General features: G+C 41.6%; 1 protein-coding gene across 2 annotated transcripts; it reads left to right on the plus strand.

Annotated features, from left to right (window-relative positions):
- Positions 1–17,541, plus strand: LOC115194239 (probable G-protein coupled receptor 63). 2 transcript variants are annotated; one of them, XM_029753758.1, is made up of 2 exons: positions 1–519; positions 15,803–17,541. In XM_029753758.1, the coding sequence occupies exon 2, from the start codon at positions 15,932–15,934 to the stop codon at positions 17,192–17,194; it is 1,263 nt and encodes a 420-aa protein (XP_029609618.1). In that variant the 5' UTR covers positions 1–519; positions 15,803–15,931; the 3' UTR covers positions 17,195–17,541. The 2 variants fall into 2 exon arrangements, with proteins under 2 accessions (XP_029609618.1, XP_029609628.1); XM_029753768.1 differs by lacking the exon at positions 1–519 and adding an exon at positions 535–1,561.
- Positions 17,542–17,743: the final 202 nt, after the last annotated feature.

The following is a 17,743-nucleotide window of genomic DNA, read 5'->3' on the forward strand; positions in this document are numbered from 1 at the left end:
GGGACTGTCAGTTAACCAGTATACGGACAGTGATCGTAGTTCGTAACAGAGATGGAATATTATACCGTGAACCACGAATAGTGGAAGACGAAATTATCATTCTCAGGATAACAGAAAGATGAGGGTTGGAAAGAAAATGAAATGACTGACAATGAAATTGTTTAATACCTCTTTGAGTCATGATTTTGACTTGTAAACCAATCTAGCGATGTTATCTTTTGTCGTTGAACCTATTCCCTGCAAAACAAAGACAGAATGATACGCGGAACTACATTTTACTTACCGCTTTTGTTGAATTGTGTAGGTGGCACTGCCCGTTTTTCTCACTGTAAATAATGTTATTTGATTAGATTTATTAATTCGCGTGCAATGAGAGATTAATACAGTATATCTAGTTGTGATTTCGAGGAATTACAAAAAGCATCTGGACAGCGAATTGGATCAACTGAAAGACTGAAATGAGCTGCGAGGAATTGTCTGTCTACTGAAACCCAACGATGTCAACCTGGAAGGAAAACGGTAATTTCACTTGAGGATTCTGCTGTAACAAACAATATACTCCTTGAAAAGTGGTTTTACGTAAACATATTTTCAAACAATTCTGCTTGTTTGATTAAACTAATCTTAGGTTCTCATCAAACAAGCATTTGATCTTACATTTAATTCCACAGTATAATAATAATGTTATCAAAAATATCAAAATAAATAGGCCTACACTCAAAACAATGCTGGGTTAAAAACAACCCAATTTGGGTTATTTGGTAACCCAGCGCTGGGTTATTTTGATCCAGCCAGTTGGGTTGTTGGAATTACACAAACATGGGTTAATTTGTAAGTAAAGAGACTTGGGGCTTGTAGGGATAGCCCAAGGCTTAATTTTACCATCAGTTGGGTTTTTATTCACTTTCATGCTGGGTCTTTTTTAATGTAATCCAGATACTTGTTTTTGGCCACATGTGAGAGTAAATGTCATTCCTGTTGATCATGTTAAGTTTGTACATTGCACATTTAAACTTTCCTTGATTATTTTTGCACATTAGATATTCAAATATAAAATGTATAACATTATTATGAACATATTATAACAGTGGTAGCTATCCCAACGTTGGGATATAAACTCAGCGGCCAGTTTATTAAGTACACTAACCCGTTCAAGAAAATGGTTCACCCTTACAGACAGTGAGTCATGTGGTAACGTGAGCGACTTTGAGCGTGGTGTGATCGTCTGTGGCAAGTGCGCCGGTTCCAGTATTTCAGAAACTGATGGCCTCCTGGGCTTTCTACGTACAACAGTGTCTAGGGTTTACCGAGAATGGTGCGACAAACATAAAACATCCAGTCAACGGCAGTCCTGTGGGCGAAAACATCTCTTTGATGAAAGGTCGAAGGAGAATGTCAAGAATCGTGCAAGCTAACAGGCGGGCCACAAACGGGCAAATAACGGTCCTTGTCCCAGATGGGTGATTGCAGCAGACGACCACACCGTGTTCCACTCCTATCAGCTAAAAACAAGAAGAATCGGTTCCAGTGGAATGGAAAAACAGATTCTGTAATAGAGAAGGTAAAAAAAATATCCCAGCAATAAAGTAAGAAATAATGAATTGCTGGGTCAAAAATACATATATAACAATAACCCAGCAAAAGAGTAAAAAGCAACCCACTGCTGTGTCATAATAACCACATTTTTGGGGTAAATAAAACATCCCAACATGGGTTATTCACGCAACCCAGCTGGCTGGGTCAAAGTATCCCAGTGTGTGTTTTGTCCAATATTTACCCAGTGCTGAGTTACCAAATAACCGACATCGGGTTCATTTTAACCCATTATTTTTTTTGTGTGCAGTACATTTGGAAAGTATTCAGACCACTTTACTTTTTCCACATTTTCTTACAATGCAGCCTTATTATAAAATGTCTAAAATAATTTTTTCCTCATGAATTTACACACAATACTCCAAAATGACAAAGTGAAAACAGGTTTTTTGAATTTTTTGTAAATGTATCAAAAATAAAAGCATGAATACCTTATTTACATAAGTATTCAGCCATTTCCTATAAGACTCGAAATTGAGCTCAGGTACATCTTGTTTCCATTAATCATCCCTGAGATGTTTCTATAACTTCATTGGAGTCCACCTGTGATAAATTCAATTGATTGGACATTATTTGGAAAGGCACACACCTCTCTATATACGGTCCCACAGTTGACAGTGCATGTCAGAGCAAAAACCAAGCCATGAGGTCGAAGGAATTGTCCATAGAGCTCAGAGACAGGATTGTGTCGAGGCACAGATCTGGGGAAGGGTACCAAAAAATGTATGCAGCATTGAAGGTCCCAAAGAACACAATGGCCTCGATCATTCTTAAAGGGAAGAAGTTTAGAACCATCAAGACTCTTACTAGAGCTGGCCGCCTGGCTAAACTGAGAAATCGGGGGAGAAGGGCCTTGGTCAGGGAGGTGACCAATAACATGATGGTCACTCTGACAGAGCTCCAGAGTTCTCCATCTTCTGTGGAGATGGGATAACCTTCCAGAAGGACAACCATCTCTGCAGCACTCTACCAATCAGGTGGCCAGACAGAATCCACTCCTCAGTAAAAGGCACATGACAGCCCACTTGGAGTTTGCCAAAAGGTACCTAAGACTCAAGATTCTCTGGTCTGATGAAACCAAGATTGAACTCTTTGGCCTGAATGCCAAGCGTCATGCCTGGAGGAAACCACGCACCACTCATCACCTGGCCAATACCATCCCTATGGTGAAGCATGGTGATGGCAGCAGCATGCTGTGGGTATGTTTTTCAGCGGCAGGGACTGGGAGACTAGTAAAGATGAGCGGAGCAAAGTACAGAAGGATCCTCAGGACCTCAGACTGGGGCGAAGGTTCACCTTCCAACAGGACAACAATCCTAAGCACACAGCCAAGACAATGCAGGAATTGCTTAGTGACAAGTCTCTGAATGTTCTTGAGTGGCCCAGCCAGAGCCCAGACTTGAACCCGATCAAACATCTCTGGAGAGACCTGAAAATAGCTGTACAGCGACACTCCCCTCCCAACCTGACAGAGCTTGAGATGATCTGCAGAGAAGAATGGGAGAAACTCCCCAAATACAGGTGTGCCAAGCTTGTAGCGTCATACCCAAGAAGACTCAAGGCTGTAATCGCTGTCAAAGGTGCTTCAACAAAGTACTGAGTAAAGTGGCTGAATGCTTATGTAAATTTAGTATTTATTTATATATATATATATATATATATATATATATATATATATATATATATATACTACATTTAGATCATACTAAATTCAGATCATACTAAATTCAGATCATCTATATATATGATTTTTTTTATATAATTTTTTTTTAAATGTCTAAAAAACAGATTTTGCTTTGTCATTATGGTGTATTGTGTGTAGAATGATGAGGGGGGAACAAGGTTGTAACGTAACAAAATGTTGACAAAATGAAGGGGTCTGAATACTTTCCGAATGCACTGTATACACACACAAAAACAATAAAAAATCAACTAAACTCAGCAAAAAAGAAATGTCCTCTCACTGTCAAATGCCTTTATTTTCAGCAAACTTAACATGTGTAAATATTTGTATGAACATAACAAGAATAAACAACTAAGACATAAACTGAACAAGTTCCACAGACATGTGACTAACAGAAATGGAATAATGTGTCCCTGAACAAAGGGAGGGGGGGGTCAAAATCAAAAGTAACAGTGGTGTGGCCACCAGCTGCATTAAGTACTGCAGTGCATCTCCTCCTCATGGACTGCACCAGATTTGCCAGTTCTTGCTGTGAGATGTTACTCCACTCTTCCACCAAGGCACCTGCAAGTTCCCAGAAATTTCTGGGAGGAATGGCCCTAGCCCTCACCATCCGATTCAACAGGTCCCAGATGTGCTCAATGGGATTGAGATCCGGGCTCTTCGCTGGCCATGGCAGAACACTGACATTCCTGTCTTGCAGGAAATCATGCACAGAACGAGCAGTATGGCTGGTGGCATTGTCATGCTGGAGGGTCATGTCAGGATGAGCCTGCAGAAAGGGTACCTCATGAGGGAGGAGGATGTCTTCCCTGTAACGCACAGCGTTGAGATTGCCTGCAATGACAACAAGCTCAGTCCGATGATGCTGTGACACACCGCCCCAGACCATGACGGATCCTCCACCTCCAAATCAATCCCGCTCCAGAGTACAGGCCTCGGTGTACCGCTCATTCTTTCGACGATGAACGCGAATTCGACCATCACCCCTTGTGAGACAAAACCGCGACTCGTCAGCACATTTTGCCAGTCCTGTCTGGTCCAGCTACAGTGGGTTTGTGCCCATTGGCGACGTTGTTGCCGGTGATGTCTGGTGAGGACCTGCCTTACAACAGGCCTACAAGCCCTCAGTCCAGCCTCTCTCAGCCTATTGCAGACAGTCTGAGCACTGATGGAGGGATTGTGTGTTCCTGGTGTAACTCGGGCAGTTGTTGTTGACATCCTGTACCTGTCCCGCAGGTGTGATGTTCGGATGTACCGATCCTGTGCAGGTGTTGTTACATGTGGTCTGCCACTGCGAGGACGATCAGCTGTCCGTCCTGTCTCCCTGTAGCGCTGTCTTAGGCGTCTCACAGTACGGACATTGCAATTTATTGCCCTGGCCACATCTGCAGTCCTCATGCCTCCTTGCAGCATGCCTAAGGCACGTTCACGCAGATGAGCAGGGACCCTGGGCATCTTTCTTTTGGTGTTTTTCAGAGTCAGTAGAAAGGCCTCTTTAGAGTCCTAAGTTTTCATAACCGTGACCATAATTGCCTACCGTCTGTAAGCTGTTAGTGTCTTAACGACCGTTCCACAGGTGCTTGTTCATTAATTGTTTATGATTCATTGAACAAGCATGGGAAACAGTGTTTAAACCCTTTACAATGAAGATCTGTGAAGTTATTTGGATTTTTACTAATTATCTTTGAAAGACAGGGTCCTGAAAAAGGGACGTTTCTTTTTTTTGTTGAGTTTATATTCATTGAGCTTGTCTGACGCTTTAAGTTTACGGTTTGATGAAATAAGACACATGCCTCAAGAGGGCGCCAGAGATCTAGATAACCAGAATTTAAAAAACTTAACCTGACCCAATTATTCTCCTCTTGCTCCTGCTGGCTTTCATAGATTCTTCCATTACTCTCCTGAAGTTGCCGGTAATAGGCTACACGAGGAGTCGGCAACCTTTCTCATGTTGAATCCCAATTTATCTTACAATTTTTACCGATCTGTGTGCCAGTTATGGTTTTCATATAAAAAAAGTGAAACAGTTTCGATTAATTTATAATAACATCTTCATATCTCAACATCATTGGCATGTGGTTAATCAAAATTCTAGGTCCAGGCCCAAAGCATGCGCTAGCGAACTTGCAACATTGTATAAAATATTATGGGCTCTCAGAGTTTCCCTCACGAGTGAGCTCGGGACAGACACAGCTGTAGGCTGTTTGCGCAAGGGATATTAAGCAGTGCTTAACTTGGGCAGGAGCTCAACGGAGCTGAGTACCAGCACCTCAAATGTTCTACTGCTTGGCTTGAGCTCCTGTTCCTCTTATAGAATATTAGCTCAAAAGTATTGTGTAGCTCCTGCACCTAAATATAAACAGTACCAGCACCCAACTACCGGAACCTATTTCAGTCCAAGTCAAGCACTGATAAGAAGTAATCAGGTAGGCCTATTTTACGACGTTTCCACTGGATCAGAGCATTACATTTTTCCCTTTTAACGCTGAGTGGTTATCGAAAGGGAGAGATCTGGAAATATTTTCCAAATACATTGAGGAACTATCATAATTCTCAATAGATGTAAAAACAGACTTTGTTTGCTTGTTGTTTGAGGTGAAGAAAACATTACTTTGAGAAGCTCCACAGGTCATTAGTGTTGGTACGTTAAATCAATTAGAAATACTAATCAGATCCCCAAATGGGCACATTTTATATGCCTACATTTGTTCGCAGGCCAGGTAGCCTATAGGCCTACTTCTATTCGTGTGTGTCCTTACTCAACATTGACAGGAGCGCTCCAAACAAAAGACAACAACTAATTGACAAAACTCGTAAATGGAATGAAATATACCAAAATGTGTTTCTCACAAGTGTAGCATAGGTTGAATGCATGAAAATAAATGACCATAATCAAAGTAACAAACATTGTAGATGAGAAATTATAGGAATGAAAAGTAAATGTACTACTGATGGTATGTAATGGGGAATTGATATAGACTAACAATCAAATGCAAACAATTCACACAATGAAATTATGAAACAATGAATGTGCACAAATTTGCGGGAGAGAGCCCATTCTGGAGAGGAGTGCATTGTGCATCTGGGCGCATGGTCAAGCCGACTTCCGCATTGGCCATGCAGCATTTATGGTGATATGGACTCAACAGAGGTCAGGGAATTCATACTCTTTGCGCTTCGTGGATCAGTGCAGAACTGTTGTCAAGGAAGGGAGTTAAAAAAAAAATGTTTTACCTTTATTTAACTAGGCAAGTCAGTATAGCTAGGTCAGGGGTGTCAAACTCATTTTAGCTCAGGGGCCACATGGAGGAAAATCTATTCCCAAGTGGGCCGGACCAGTAAAATCATGGTATATATAACTTAAAAACAACAACTTCAGATTGTTTTCTTTGTTTTAATACGATCAACATAAAACATAAAGCTGGAGCCTGAGGACAGTGTGTCCACAATAGTACAAGCACAACATCACTATTAATCATAAAACACCTTAAGTTTATTTGAACATTCTAAAGAAAAAGAACACACAAACACACAATGCCTCAGTGATTCACAGAAGTATATCACAGATCACAGAACTATATCAGGGTGTCTCATGCAGCACTTTAAGTGGGGTTGCATAGTTTATTTGACTCCTGATACCTGGCATCTTTTAGCTTTCACCAGTGCATCAATATCAGGCGTCACATCCTGAGTGGCAGCCAACTTCAGGATGTGATTCAAGTGCTTGTGCGTGAGCCTTGAGCGCAGCTTTGTTTAATTTATGCTCATTACAGAGAAAACTTGCTCACAAACATATGTGGTTCCAAACATGCACAACAGTTTTGCAGCGAGGGCTGTCAAGTTGGGGTAACCTGGCAAGAGATTCTGATAAAATGTGTCCAAGCCAGCTGCGGCAAATTTGCCCTTCATATCCGAGTCACACTGCAAGTCTATTATTTCAAGTTGGATGCTGACGGGCAGATCAGAGGGATTCACGGTGAATGGCGAGCAAAAAACGTTGAAGTCTTTCTCCAGTTCACCAAAAATCTGAAAGCGTTGCTCAAACTCCCGTAACAGTCCCGTTATTTTATCTTTGAACCGCTTCATGTCTGCCACATGTTGGGTTGCGCACACATTTTTCAGACAGGGGAAGTGAGCTGCATCACCACCGGCGAGTTGCGTCTCCCACAATGACAGCTTCAACTTGAAAGAACGTATGCTGTCATAATACTGCGTGACGACTTTGTTGCGCCCTTGCAGCTGTTTGTTCAAGTTATTCAGGTGCTCTGTAACATCCACCATAAATGCAAGGTCCTGCATCCATTCTGCGGAATGAAATTCTAACACTGGTTTGCCCTTTTCTTCCATGAACTGTTCAATTTCTTCTCGTAAATCAAAGAAACGCCTAAGCAGAGCAACTCGGCTTAACCATCTTACCTCAGTGTGGTATGGCAGGCCATAGATGTGGTCTTTCTCTCTGAGAAGGCTGTCAAACTGACGGTGATTCAGGCTTCTGGATCGGATGAAATTAACAGTTTGGATGACCACCTTCATGACGTTATCCATCTTTAATGACTTGCAACACAAAGCCTCCTGGTGCAAAATACAGTGAAAAGTCCAAAAATCACGTCCTCTATTTGCAGATTGCACTTTCTCTCTGAACTTTGTCACAACGCCTGCTTTTTTCCCGATCATTGAGGGCGCACCATCTGTAGCCAGGCTGACAGCGCGGGACCAGTCCACTCCGACCCTGTCCAGTGCGCCGACGAGTGCGATGAAAATATCAGCTGCTGTCGTTGTATCTGTCATCGGCACCAACTCCACAAACTCCTCGGTGACGGTCAATGTGTCATCAACTCCGCGGATGAAAATGGCCAGTTGTGCAACATCTGTAATGTCCGTGCTTTCATCAATTGCAACTGAAAACCCAATAAATTACTTTACTTTTTGCTTCAACTGGCTGTCCAAATCCACTGAAAGATCTGCAACTGTGTTTCTTGTCAGGCTGATATTTGCAAAAGCCTGGCGCTTTTCAGGGCACACAATCTCCGCTGCCTTCATCATGCATGTTTTTACAAATTCACCCTCACTAAATGGTTTTGAAGCCACTGCGATTTCATTAGCAATGAGGTAGCTAGCTTTCACTGCAGCGTCACTGATGTCTCGGCTGTGAGTAAACACAGACTGCTGTTTCTTCAGACCCGCCAACAGTTCATTCACCTTCTCTCTTCTCCGCTGTCCTTGAAAGTTGTCATATTTGTCGGCATGAAGACTCACATAGTGGCGACGAAGGTTATACTCTTTCAGCACTGCAACATGCTGTGAACACACCAAACATACAGCTTTTCCATTCAATTCTGTGAATAAATAGGAGGATGACCATTTTTCTTGGAACACTCTGCACTCTGCGTCCACTTTTCTCTTTTTTGACAGAGACATATTGGGGCAATGAGGGTGCCAAAGCACATAATGTTAAAAGTAGAAGCCGTAATAAATATCGCGGGCAAAACAAAGTAGCTCATCCGGACTGGCTGCACTTGCTTGACCTACTTGCTCTGCTCCGGTATAAACAGTTTGCTTGCTTAACACAATTGCTATTTCGCCATCCAGTGGACGCAATTGGAACAGCAGTTTATTTTATTGAAAAATTGCAGCTCATTTTTATACTTTACAAAATCATCTCGCGGGCCGGATTAAATCCCTTTGCGGGCCTGATCCGGCCCGTGGGCCGGACGTTTGACACCCCTGAGCTAGGTAATTTATTCCTGAATGAAAATCAGTAATGTTAGCTAGCTAGCTTTTTACTCACTGTTTTTGGCCAAGCACAACACCTTTCCCATTTGTCCAGGGTTGCCAGGTCAAGCTAAATTTGTAGCCAATGACTACTCAACCTGCCCACAAGGCCTGAAACTATCCCAAAATGTGTTTTTTCGCAGCAAGAGAGGAGTTGCCACATTTAGCCAATAAACCCTTTTTCCATTACGTTACCGAGTGAATTAAGAAGGAATCTCAATTGAACTTCTAACGACTTAAGAAGCAAAATTCGGTTTTCCATCTAAATAATAATTATTGTGAGCTAATCTGACTAATAAAGGAGTGAATATGTTGCAAGAGAAAATATAATTTCAAATATAAACTTAAAAAAACTGATGTTAGGCAATTTTCTGGCAATTGTGCCGTTATTATGTGCCAGATGTTAAGACTACAAACCGTTATAAATTTGTAAGATTGACTTGTAATTTCAATAGGCATTGGCTGGCCTACTGCCTTAAATGTGGTTTTATGATTGTAATTCAACTTTGCCATGGTTTGGTTAGCTAGATGCAGGTAACCTATAGACTAGCCCCTGATAGGTCTACATCTAATTTCAGATAGCGTACAGTAGCCTAGGCAAGATGTAAAATGAATGATTTATCCACTTGCTTAGTTCAAATACACAGCCTAATTTATTCAACATGAACAGAGAGGCAATTTCTAGGTAGGAAGTGGTTGAAGTGGTTGCCCAATAGCCTGCTGGAATAGGCTACTGAGGATGGGGTCATAATTTCAATCACTGAATCAAATATAAAATATGGATATGAACTGAATAGGCCAATGCTTGTCAACAACAGCAAGTGTTTTTTTTTAACCTGCAGCCTAATCTGACTGATTGTTACCATCAATCTAATGCACTCTAACAACAGCTGATCGGCAATTGCGATAGGATTGTGACCATGATCACAATTGATAACTTCCAACTTGATTAACTACACAAGGTCATTAATAATTGCTTAATAACACAAGGCTACAACAACAATAAACTGAAATTATAGGCTTCTTATTAAATCCATTTGCCAGGTACAGGTAGGCTACACAAGCGGCACGAATTGATTTGCAATTACCCCTGTGATATCGTTTCAACATATTTTTTGTATAAAAGTGTGCAAAGCTGTCATCAAGGCAAAGGGTGTTTAACACTTTTTTGGTTCCTAACATGATTCCATATGTGTTATTTCAGAATTTTGAAATTATTATATTAATATTTTCATAATATTGTACTATGTAGAAAATAGTACAAATAAAGAAAACCCCTAGAATGAGTAGGTGTGTTCGAACTATTAACTGGTACTGTATATTTTTAAGAAATTGCCATGGTGGCTGCGGTGCAATTTAGAAGTAGCCCAAAAACCTGCAACCCCACGACCAATACATTTTCACCGTGACACTGTTTTCAAAGTAGCCCAATTTAGCATGAAAATTGCAGACATGGCAACCCTGACTGCCTAGTAGACTTGCTAAACAGCTGCGACAATTCTCATTCACGAGCTTGCCAGATCACTTTGATCATCTGGATTTGGTGGGAGAATTAACCGACCCACTGGGCCATATCTCAATAACCCAACATCAATAACCCAGTATTAACAACCCAAGCTTGCTATTTTTAAAGAAAACAACACAACTAAGTGACCCAATGCCTGCAACCCAGTAGTGTGTAGGCTATGAAATGATATACCCTCACAATCAATAATTTCCAGTGATGAGATATTCTTTAAATAGGCCGGCACATAATATTTGAAAATGACAGCTGTAATGGCTGACTGTAGGCTATAGTTTTAGTTTAATCACTAGTAACTAATTTCTACACCTCTTACCATGTTAAACTGGACTACTGCAGAGCTGCCAACTCTCACGCATTTGGGATTTTCCTTGAAGGTTGGGTGATTTTGAGAAATGAATTGTTATAAAAATAACATTTTTAAACACCCAGCACATGGGAAACCTAGATCAGAGGTGGTCAACCCTCCTGGAGAGCAATCAAGATTTTCTTCCCGACCTATTTTAAAGAGATGGTTCACCCAAATGACAAAATACTATATGTTTTTGTCCTTACCTTGAAAGCAATCTATGGACAAGGAGACTGCAGTCTATGATTTGGTCACCCACTGACATCAACCATTAACCTCTCTGGCGCATGTGGGACGAACTCGTCCCACCTACGTAACAGCCACTGAAATCCAGTGGCGCGATTTTTGAATCGTTAGAAATACTATTACTTCAATTTCTCAAACATATGACTATTTTACAGCTATTTAAAGACAAGAATCTCGTTAATCTAACCCCACTGTCCGATTTCAAAAAGGCTTTACAACGAAAGCAAAACATTAGATTATGTCAGCAGAGTGCCCAGCCAGAAATAATCAGACACCCATTTTTCAAGCTAGCATATCATGTCACATAAACCCAAACCACAGCTAAATGCAGCACTAACCTTTTATGATCTTCATCAGATGACACACCTAGGACATTGTGTTATACAATACATGCATGTCTGTTCAATCAAGTTCATATTTATATCAAAAAACAGCTTTTTACATTAGCATGTGACGTTCAGAAAAAGCATAACCCCCGCAAACTTCCGGGGAATTTACTAACAGTTTGCTAAATTACTCACGATAAACGTTCACAAAAAGCATAACAATTATTTTAAGAATTATAGATACATTACTCCTCTATGCACTCGATATGTCCGATTTTAAAATAGCTTTTCGGATGAAGCACATTTTGCAATAATCTAAGTACATAGCCCGGCATCACAGGGCTAGCTATTTAGATACCCACCCAGGTCAGCCTCCACCAAAATCACATTTCCTATAAGAAAAATGTTCTTACCTTGCTTGTTCTTCGTCAGAATACACTGCCAGGACTTTTGCTTCAATAACAAATGTTGGTTTGGTCCCAAATAATCCATCGTTATATCCAAACAGCGACGTTTTGTTCGTGAGTTCTAGACACTATCAGAATGCTTCATCACGGTCTCGAGCATGGCGCATTGGCGTGACAAAAATGTCTAAATATTCCATTACCGTACTTCGAAGCATGTCAACCGCTGTTTAAAACCAATTTTTATGCCATTTATCTCGTAGATAAGTGATAATATTCCGACCGGGAATATGCATTGAGCCTAAACAGCCGAATAAGATTTCTCCTCAGGAGCGAATCGTGCACGCGCCTCATTCAAAGGTCCTCTGAGCCGCCACTTGCCAAAGCCGATAATGTGTTTCAGCCTGAGGCTCCCTCGTCAACCTTCAGTTATTTCCCGGGTTCTGAGAGCCTATCGGAGCCCTGGGAATTGTCACGTTACAGCTAAGATCCTTACTTTTCAATAAACAGATGCAAGACGCACGACTCCTTGTCAGACAGGGTACTTCCTGCTTGAAACCTTGTCAGGTTTTTGCCTGCCATAGGAGTTCTGTTATACTCACAGACACCATTCAAACAGTTTTAGAAAATTCAGAGTGTTTTCTATCCAAACCTGAACAATAATATGCATATTCTAGCTTCTGAGTTGGTGTAGGAGGCAGTTAAAAATGGGCACATATTTTTTCCAAAATTCTCAATACTGCCCCCTATCCCAAACAGGTTTTAATATGAATATTTCCTGTGCAGAGCATTGGTGTAGTGGTAACACTCCCCAACACTTTCTACCTGACAACAGGGATCCCTGCTTCCATCCTCCACACTGCTTCTCCCATTTGCCTATTTCCCCATCTAATTTCATTAGTGTCTGAATAAAGTGTCAAACCACCTAAGATTTCACCCCCCACCATTAAAATAAATCTCAATTTTGAGGGTTAAATTAATGTTCAAAGCATTCTGAATACACCTGACCTGTGTTTTTTTTCACCCTGGTCATAGTCTTAAGCCATGTCAAATACGTAAAATTGCAGGAAATTAGCTTTGTAAAACAGTACAATTTTCCTAGGGGAGGACCCCCAGACCCCATCTAGGCAAAATCTTACTCCAAGCTTTCTTCAAAAGTCAGCAGCCCTGCTACTATTATTTGTAACTTTGCTACTCTTAAGAATTACTCAGCTTTATTATGTTTTATTTCACCTTTTGATAACTGAACAATATTATCCAGCTCAGTAACAAATGTGTAATTACAATTCCTAAACTCAAAAAGAGAAAAACAATTTCCATTGTTGACTGCTTTTTCAACTTTCTCCCATAGTCTCAGGCTAGTTACCGAGGCGAATAATCATCTAAGGCTAAACGGACTATATGATACATCAACTAAATCATTCAAAATAGTATGACACACACCTAGTTTATTTTGTAGTGGTTATTAAAAGGCTCAAAAGCTTTTTGAAAGAGATACAAAGCGACCAGATAGAAATACTAGCTGGATGCGGGTCCCTGTTGCTAGGTTCCACAACTACTCAACATGCAGTGTTATCATTGACTTGCAAGGTACCAGGCAGATCCTTTTTAGCAGTTACTATGGTTTCTGTGGATATATGTACATGAAATGGAAAACATGTTCCTCTAGTATTTTTCTTTCTCTTCCATCACATTTTTTGAAATGACTGTATTATGCTGAATATCTGAATAAGGACTCTGCTTGGACGAATACTGTTCTAACCAATCTAATTCATGTTTATGTTCTATTTAAAAGTGATAGGTTAAAAGGGTGCTTTTACGGGTCATCTTTGTGTATCGCCGCCAAATTACTTTTGAGTCATTCTGTATGAAAATGGAACAGATACTGTAGGCCGTGATGCGCCCTTTCATCTAGCACGAAGGATTGCCTTTTGGATAACTGAAAACCCTATAATGAGGAAATTGACCGTATACTTCATTTCAGGAATGATGTACAAATTAGAATACAAGACTGCTACACAGTGCAGAATTGGTGCGACTTTATCTTATCAACGGTGTCTGTCACAGCATCCTAGTGAGAGGAGAGGGCAGGGCGTTAAGATGAGTCCGTGTCAGTGAGAAGTCAGGAGGCAGACACAGATTTCAGTCTGAGGCTTGTTTGCACACATCCACACGTTATCCTTCTTGTTTTAATCATAATCTAGCCGTGCGTATTCTAACCCTGTTGTCAAGGTAAGAGGAGGAACACACAATGCCCCAGTCAGTGTATTATTGCCTAATAATACACTTGTTCCTGTTCTATTATGGTAGCCTGTTTATCTAATTAATACAACATTTTACCCTCTCTTTTGCTCTGGTGGGGTAACTTTGTTATAATTATAGTTCTGCGGCATGGTAAATGGATAGAATTTGCCTCAAGGTTTCAGACTAGCAACAGCCGTCACACAATCATATCCTCCCGGCAGTGTACAGAAAAATTAGAACAAATTTAAATTTTTTACTGACAGTTATTTAATAGGCTTTGAATCCCCTGTATCGCTTTGTCTGTTCAACCCACATGGAGTGACTAAACCTAGAAATGAGAGAAGAGAGCATATTTGAAAGTGCTGCAGAAATCTAAGACAAAATCACGTTCATGGATAAGACTGCTTATAGTCTGCCTCTTTTAACACCGCCAGTCCTAATCTTCCATAGGAAAAGCGGGTCCAACATTTTCTGTTTGACGTTTGCCACGGAGCCATTGTAAATTATACCAGCCAGTCTAAAATAACAGTATCCAATGTTTATATTACTGATAAGCCTTTTTTATTGAAGTCTTGAGTTGTCCCCAGAAAAACATTGACTTGGAATAAAAATCTCTCCCTGGCACGGATCAAATAATTCATGAAATTGCTAGGACATTTTGGCGATAGAGAGCATTGGTAAGCCAGTTTTTTAAATTTAATTGAATTGAACCTTTATTTAACTAGGCAAGTCAGTTAAGAACAAATTCTTATTTACAATGACGGCCTACCCCGGACAAACCCAGACGATGCTGGGCCAATTGTGCACCGCCCTATGGGACTCCCAGTCACGGCCAGATGTGATACAGCCTGGTTGTGTTGGCATGCTTATAATAGTGTATAACCGGGCTTACATGTAAATAGCCAGACTGCAACTGCATACTGCCTTGAGTCTTCTTGTGCATGATTACGTTCAGAGACTTGTCCCGAAGCCACTCCTGCGTTGGCTTGGCTGTGTGCTTAGGGTCGTTGTCCAGTTGGAAGGTGAACCTTCGCCCCAGTCTGAGGTCCTGAGCGCTCTGGAGCAGGTTTTCATCAACTGTGGGACCTTATATAGACAGGTGTGTGCCTTTCCAAATTATGTCCAATTAATTGAATTTACCACAGGTGGACTCCAATCAAGTTGTAGAAACATCTCAAGGATGATCAATGGAAACAGGATGCACCTGAGCTCAATTTTGAGTCTCATAGCAAAGGGTCTGAATACTTATGCAAATAAGGTATTTCTGTTTTTTTATTTTTAATACATTTGAAAAAATTGAAAAAACCTGTTTTCTCTTGGTCATTATGGGGTATTGTGTGTATATTGCTGACATTGTTTTTATATTTCATCCATTTTAGAATAAGGCTAACGTAACAAAATGTGGAAAAAGTCAAGGGGTCTGAATACTTTCCGAAGGCATTGTACATGCAGATCAATGTGTATATAAACGTTTCAGTTTGACAAAATTTCATTTGATACACAATATTGTCTTTTGAGAAAGGCAACATTTTAAAACAAAGAATACCCATTTTAAGGTATTATCATCAAGGAAAAACAGACATAGCATTTGACGTTTATGTTCTCTTGCTAATGTCCCCACTTTCTGTTTTGCCTCCATTTCCATTTCTGTCTCCCCAGGATCTCTCCTCCATGCTAAGATGCTGGCTTCTTCAGTTGGACTAAGAACAGCATCCAAGGCATCATTTTTGGCAAGAGAAGAGCTCCAGTAACGATGCCTAAACCCGAGCCTGCACCCCCCGTGGAAGAATGGTTTACTCCACTGTCGTTCCCCCTGTGGAGGCAGGGGAGACCAATAAAGCCAGCCTCTGCTGCCTCGTCACGGCAGGGCTGCTGAACCTCTCTGACCACCTCCTCCACGGCCAGCCTGACACGGAAGACATGTCCATGGAAAACAGCTCATATGGCTCCTCCTTTTCACCTCTGGAGCTGGACACAGTCACGCGAACAGCCGAGGCCCAGGGGAGTGTTCAGGGCGTCAGCCTGCCCCTCCAGGTGTTCTTCTGCATGGCCATGGTCTCCATCCTGTTGGTGGCCTTCCTGGGGAACGTGGTGGTGGTCCTGATGGTCTACCAGCGCGCCGCCATGCGATCCGCCATCAACATCCTGTTGGCCAGCCTGGCCTTTGCAGACATGATGCTGGCCGTCCTGAACATGCCCTTTGCCCTGGTTACTGTGGTGACCACACACTGGATCTTCGGGGATGTCTTCTGCCGAGTGTCGGCCATGTTCTTCTGGCTCTTTGTCATAGAGGGCATGGTCATCCTGCTTATAATAAGCATAGATCGGTTCCTGATCATAGTCCAGAAACAGGACAAATTGAGTCCCCACAGAGCCAAAGTGCTCATAGTCATTGCTTGGACTGTCTCCTTATGTTTCTCTTTCCCACTAGCCATAGGCCACCCATCTCTCCAGATCCCCTCTAGAGCTCCACAGTGTGTGTTCGGCTACACCAGCGAGCCGGGTTACCACGCCTACGTGTTGCTCCTCATGCTGGCCTTCTTTTTCATCCCCTTCATGGTCATGCTGTACACCTTCATGGGGATCCTGAACACCATCCGGCACAACGCTGTGCGCATCCACAGCCACCCGGACAGCATCTGCCTGAGTCAGGCCAGCAAGCTGGGCCTCATGAGCCTGCAGAGGCCCTTTGAGATGAACATAGACATGAGCTTCAAGACGCGTGCCTTCACCACCATCCTCATTCTCTTCTCGGTGTTCACCGTGTGCTGGGCGCCCTTCACCGCCTACAGCCTGGTTTCCACCTTCAGCAGCCCCTTCTACCACAAGGCCAATTTCTTTGAAGTCAGCACCTGGTTCCTTTTGTTGTGCTATCTCAAGTCGGCCCTCAACCCTCTCATTTACTACTGGCGGATCAAGAAGTTCCGCGACGCCTGCCTTGACCTGATGCCCAAGTATTTCAAGTTTCTTCCTCAGCTGCCCGGCCACACAAAGCGACGTATCCGACCCAGCGCTGTGTATGTGTGTGGGGAGCATCGCTCTGTGGTCTAATATCACTGGACTGACTTGGTGGACACTGACTTCACTGCCATGTAGGTTTTGTTTGACCATTTATCCAATTTGTTCTCGCCCAGTCAAATGAATGAGTTGTGATTGCGGTTTCGACAGTATATTTTAGCTGAGTAGAATCTGTTTACAAAGCATGTCAATTAACTGCTTCAGTGGTTTTGAATATGGTCACAAGGCCACCAAGATGACATTTTGTCATTGATATTTCTATGTAATTGTTTTGTGCCTATTAGTTAGTCTATACCAGTCATAATGCTGCTACATCTGGTGAAAATTTGCAATTTCAGTGTACTGTACTTGAATCTAATAAACATTTTTGACATTTCTTACCTTGTTAATACAGTCTTTGTTTTTTGCTCCTGGTTTACTTCTTTATGTCTCATGTTCGATTTCATGGAAGCTTTCTGCAATTATACAAATGTCATAAAGGCAGAGAAATGTCTAAAATGTTTGACTCAGCAACCCACTCAGACAGAGCTTTATAGAAAAATGGTTAAACAAATGTAAATTGCAGCAATCTATTTGTTTAGA

The sequence above is a fragment of the Salmo trutta genome, chromosome 1 (genome assembly GCF_901001165.1).
Source record: "Salmo trutta chromosome 1, fSalTru1.1, whole genome shotgun sequence".
Taxonomy (NCBI): domain Eukaryota; kingdom Metazoa; phylum Chordata; class Actinopteri; order Salmoniformes; family Salmonidae; genus Salmo; species Salmo trutta.

What these genes read in the sequence shown, in the direction of transcription:
- LOC115194239 (XM_029753758.1), top strand. Translation starts at nt 15,932, where the DNA reads ATGGTTTACTCCACTGTCGTTCCCCCTGTGGAGGCAGGGGAGACCAAT.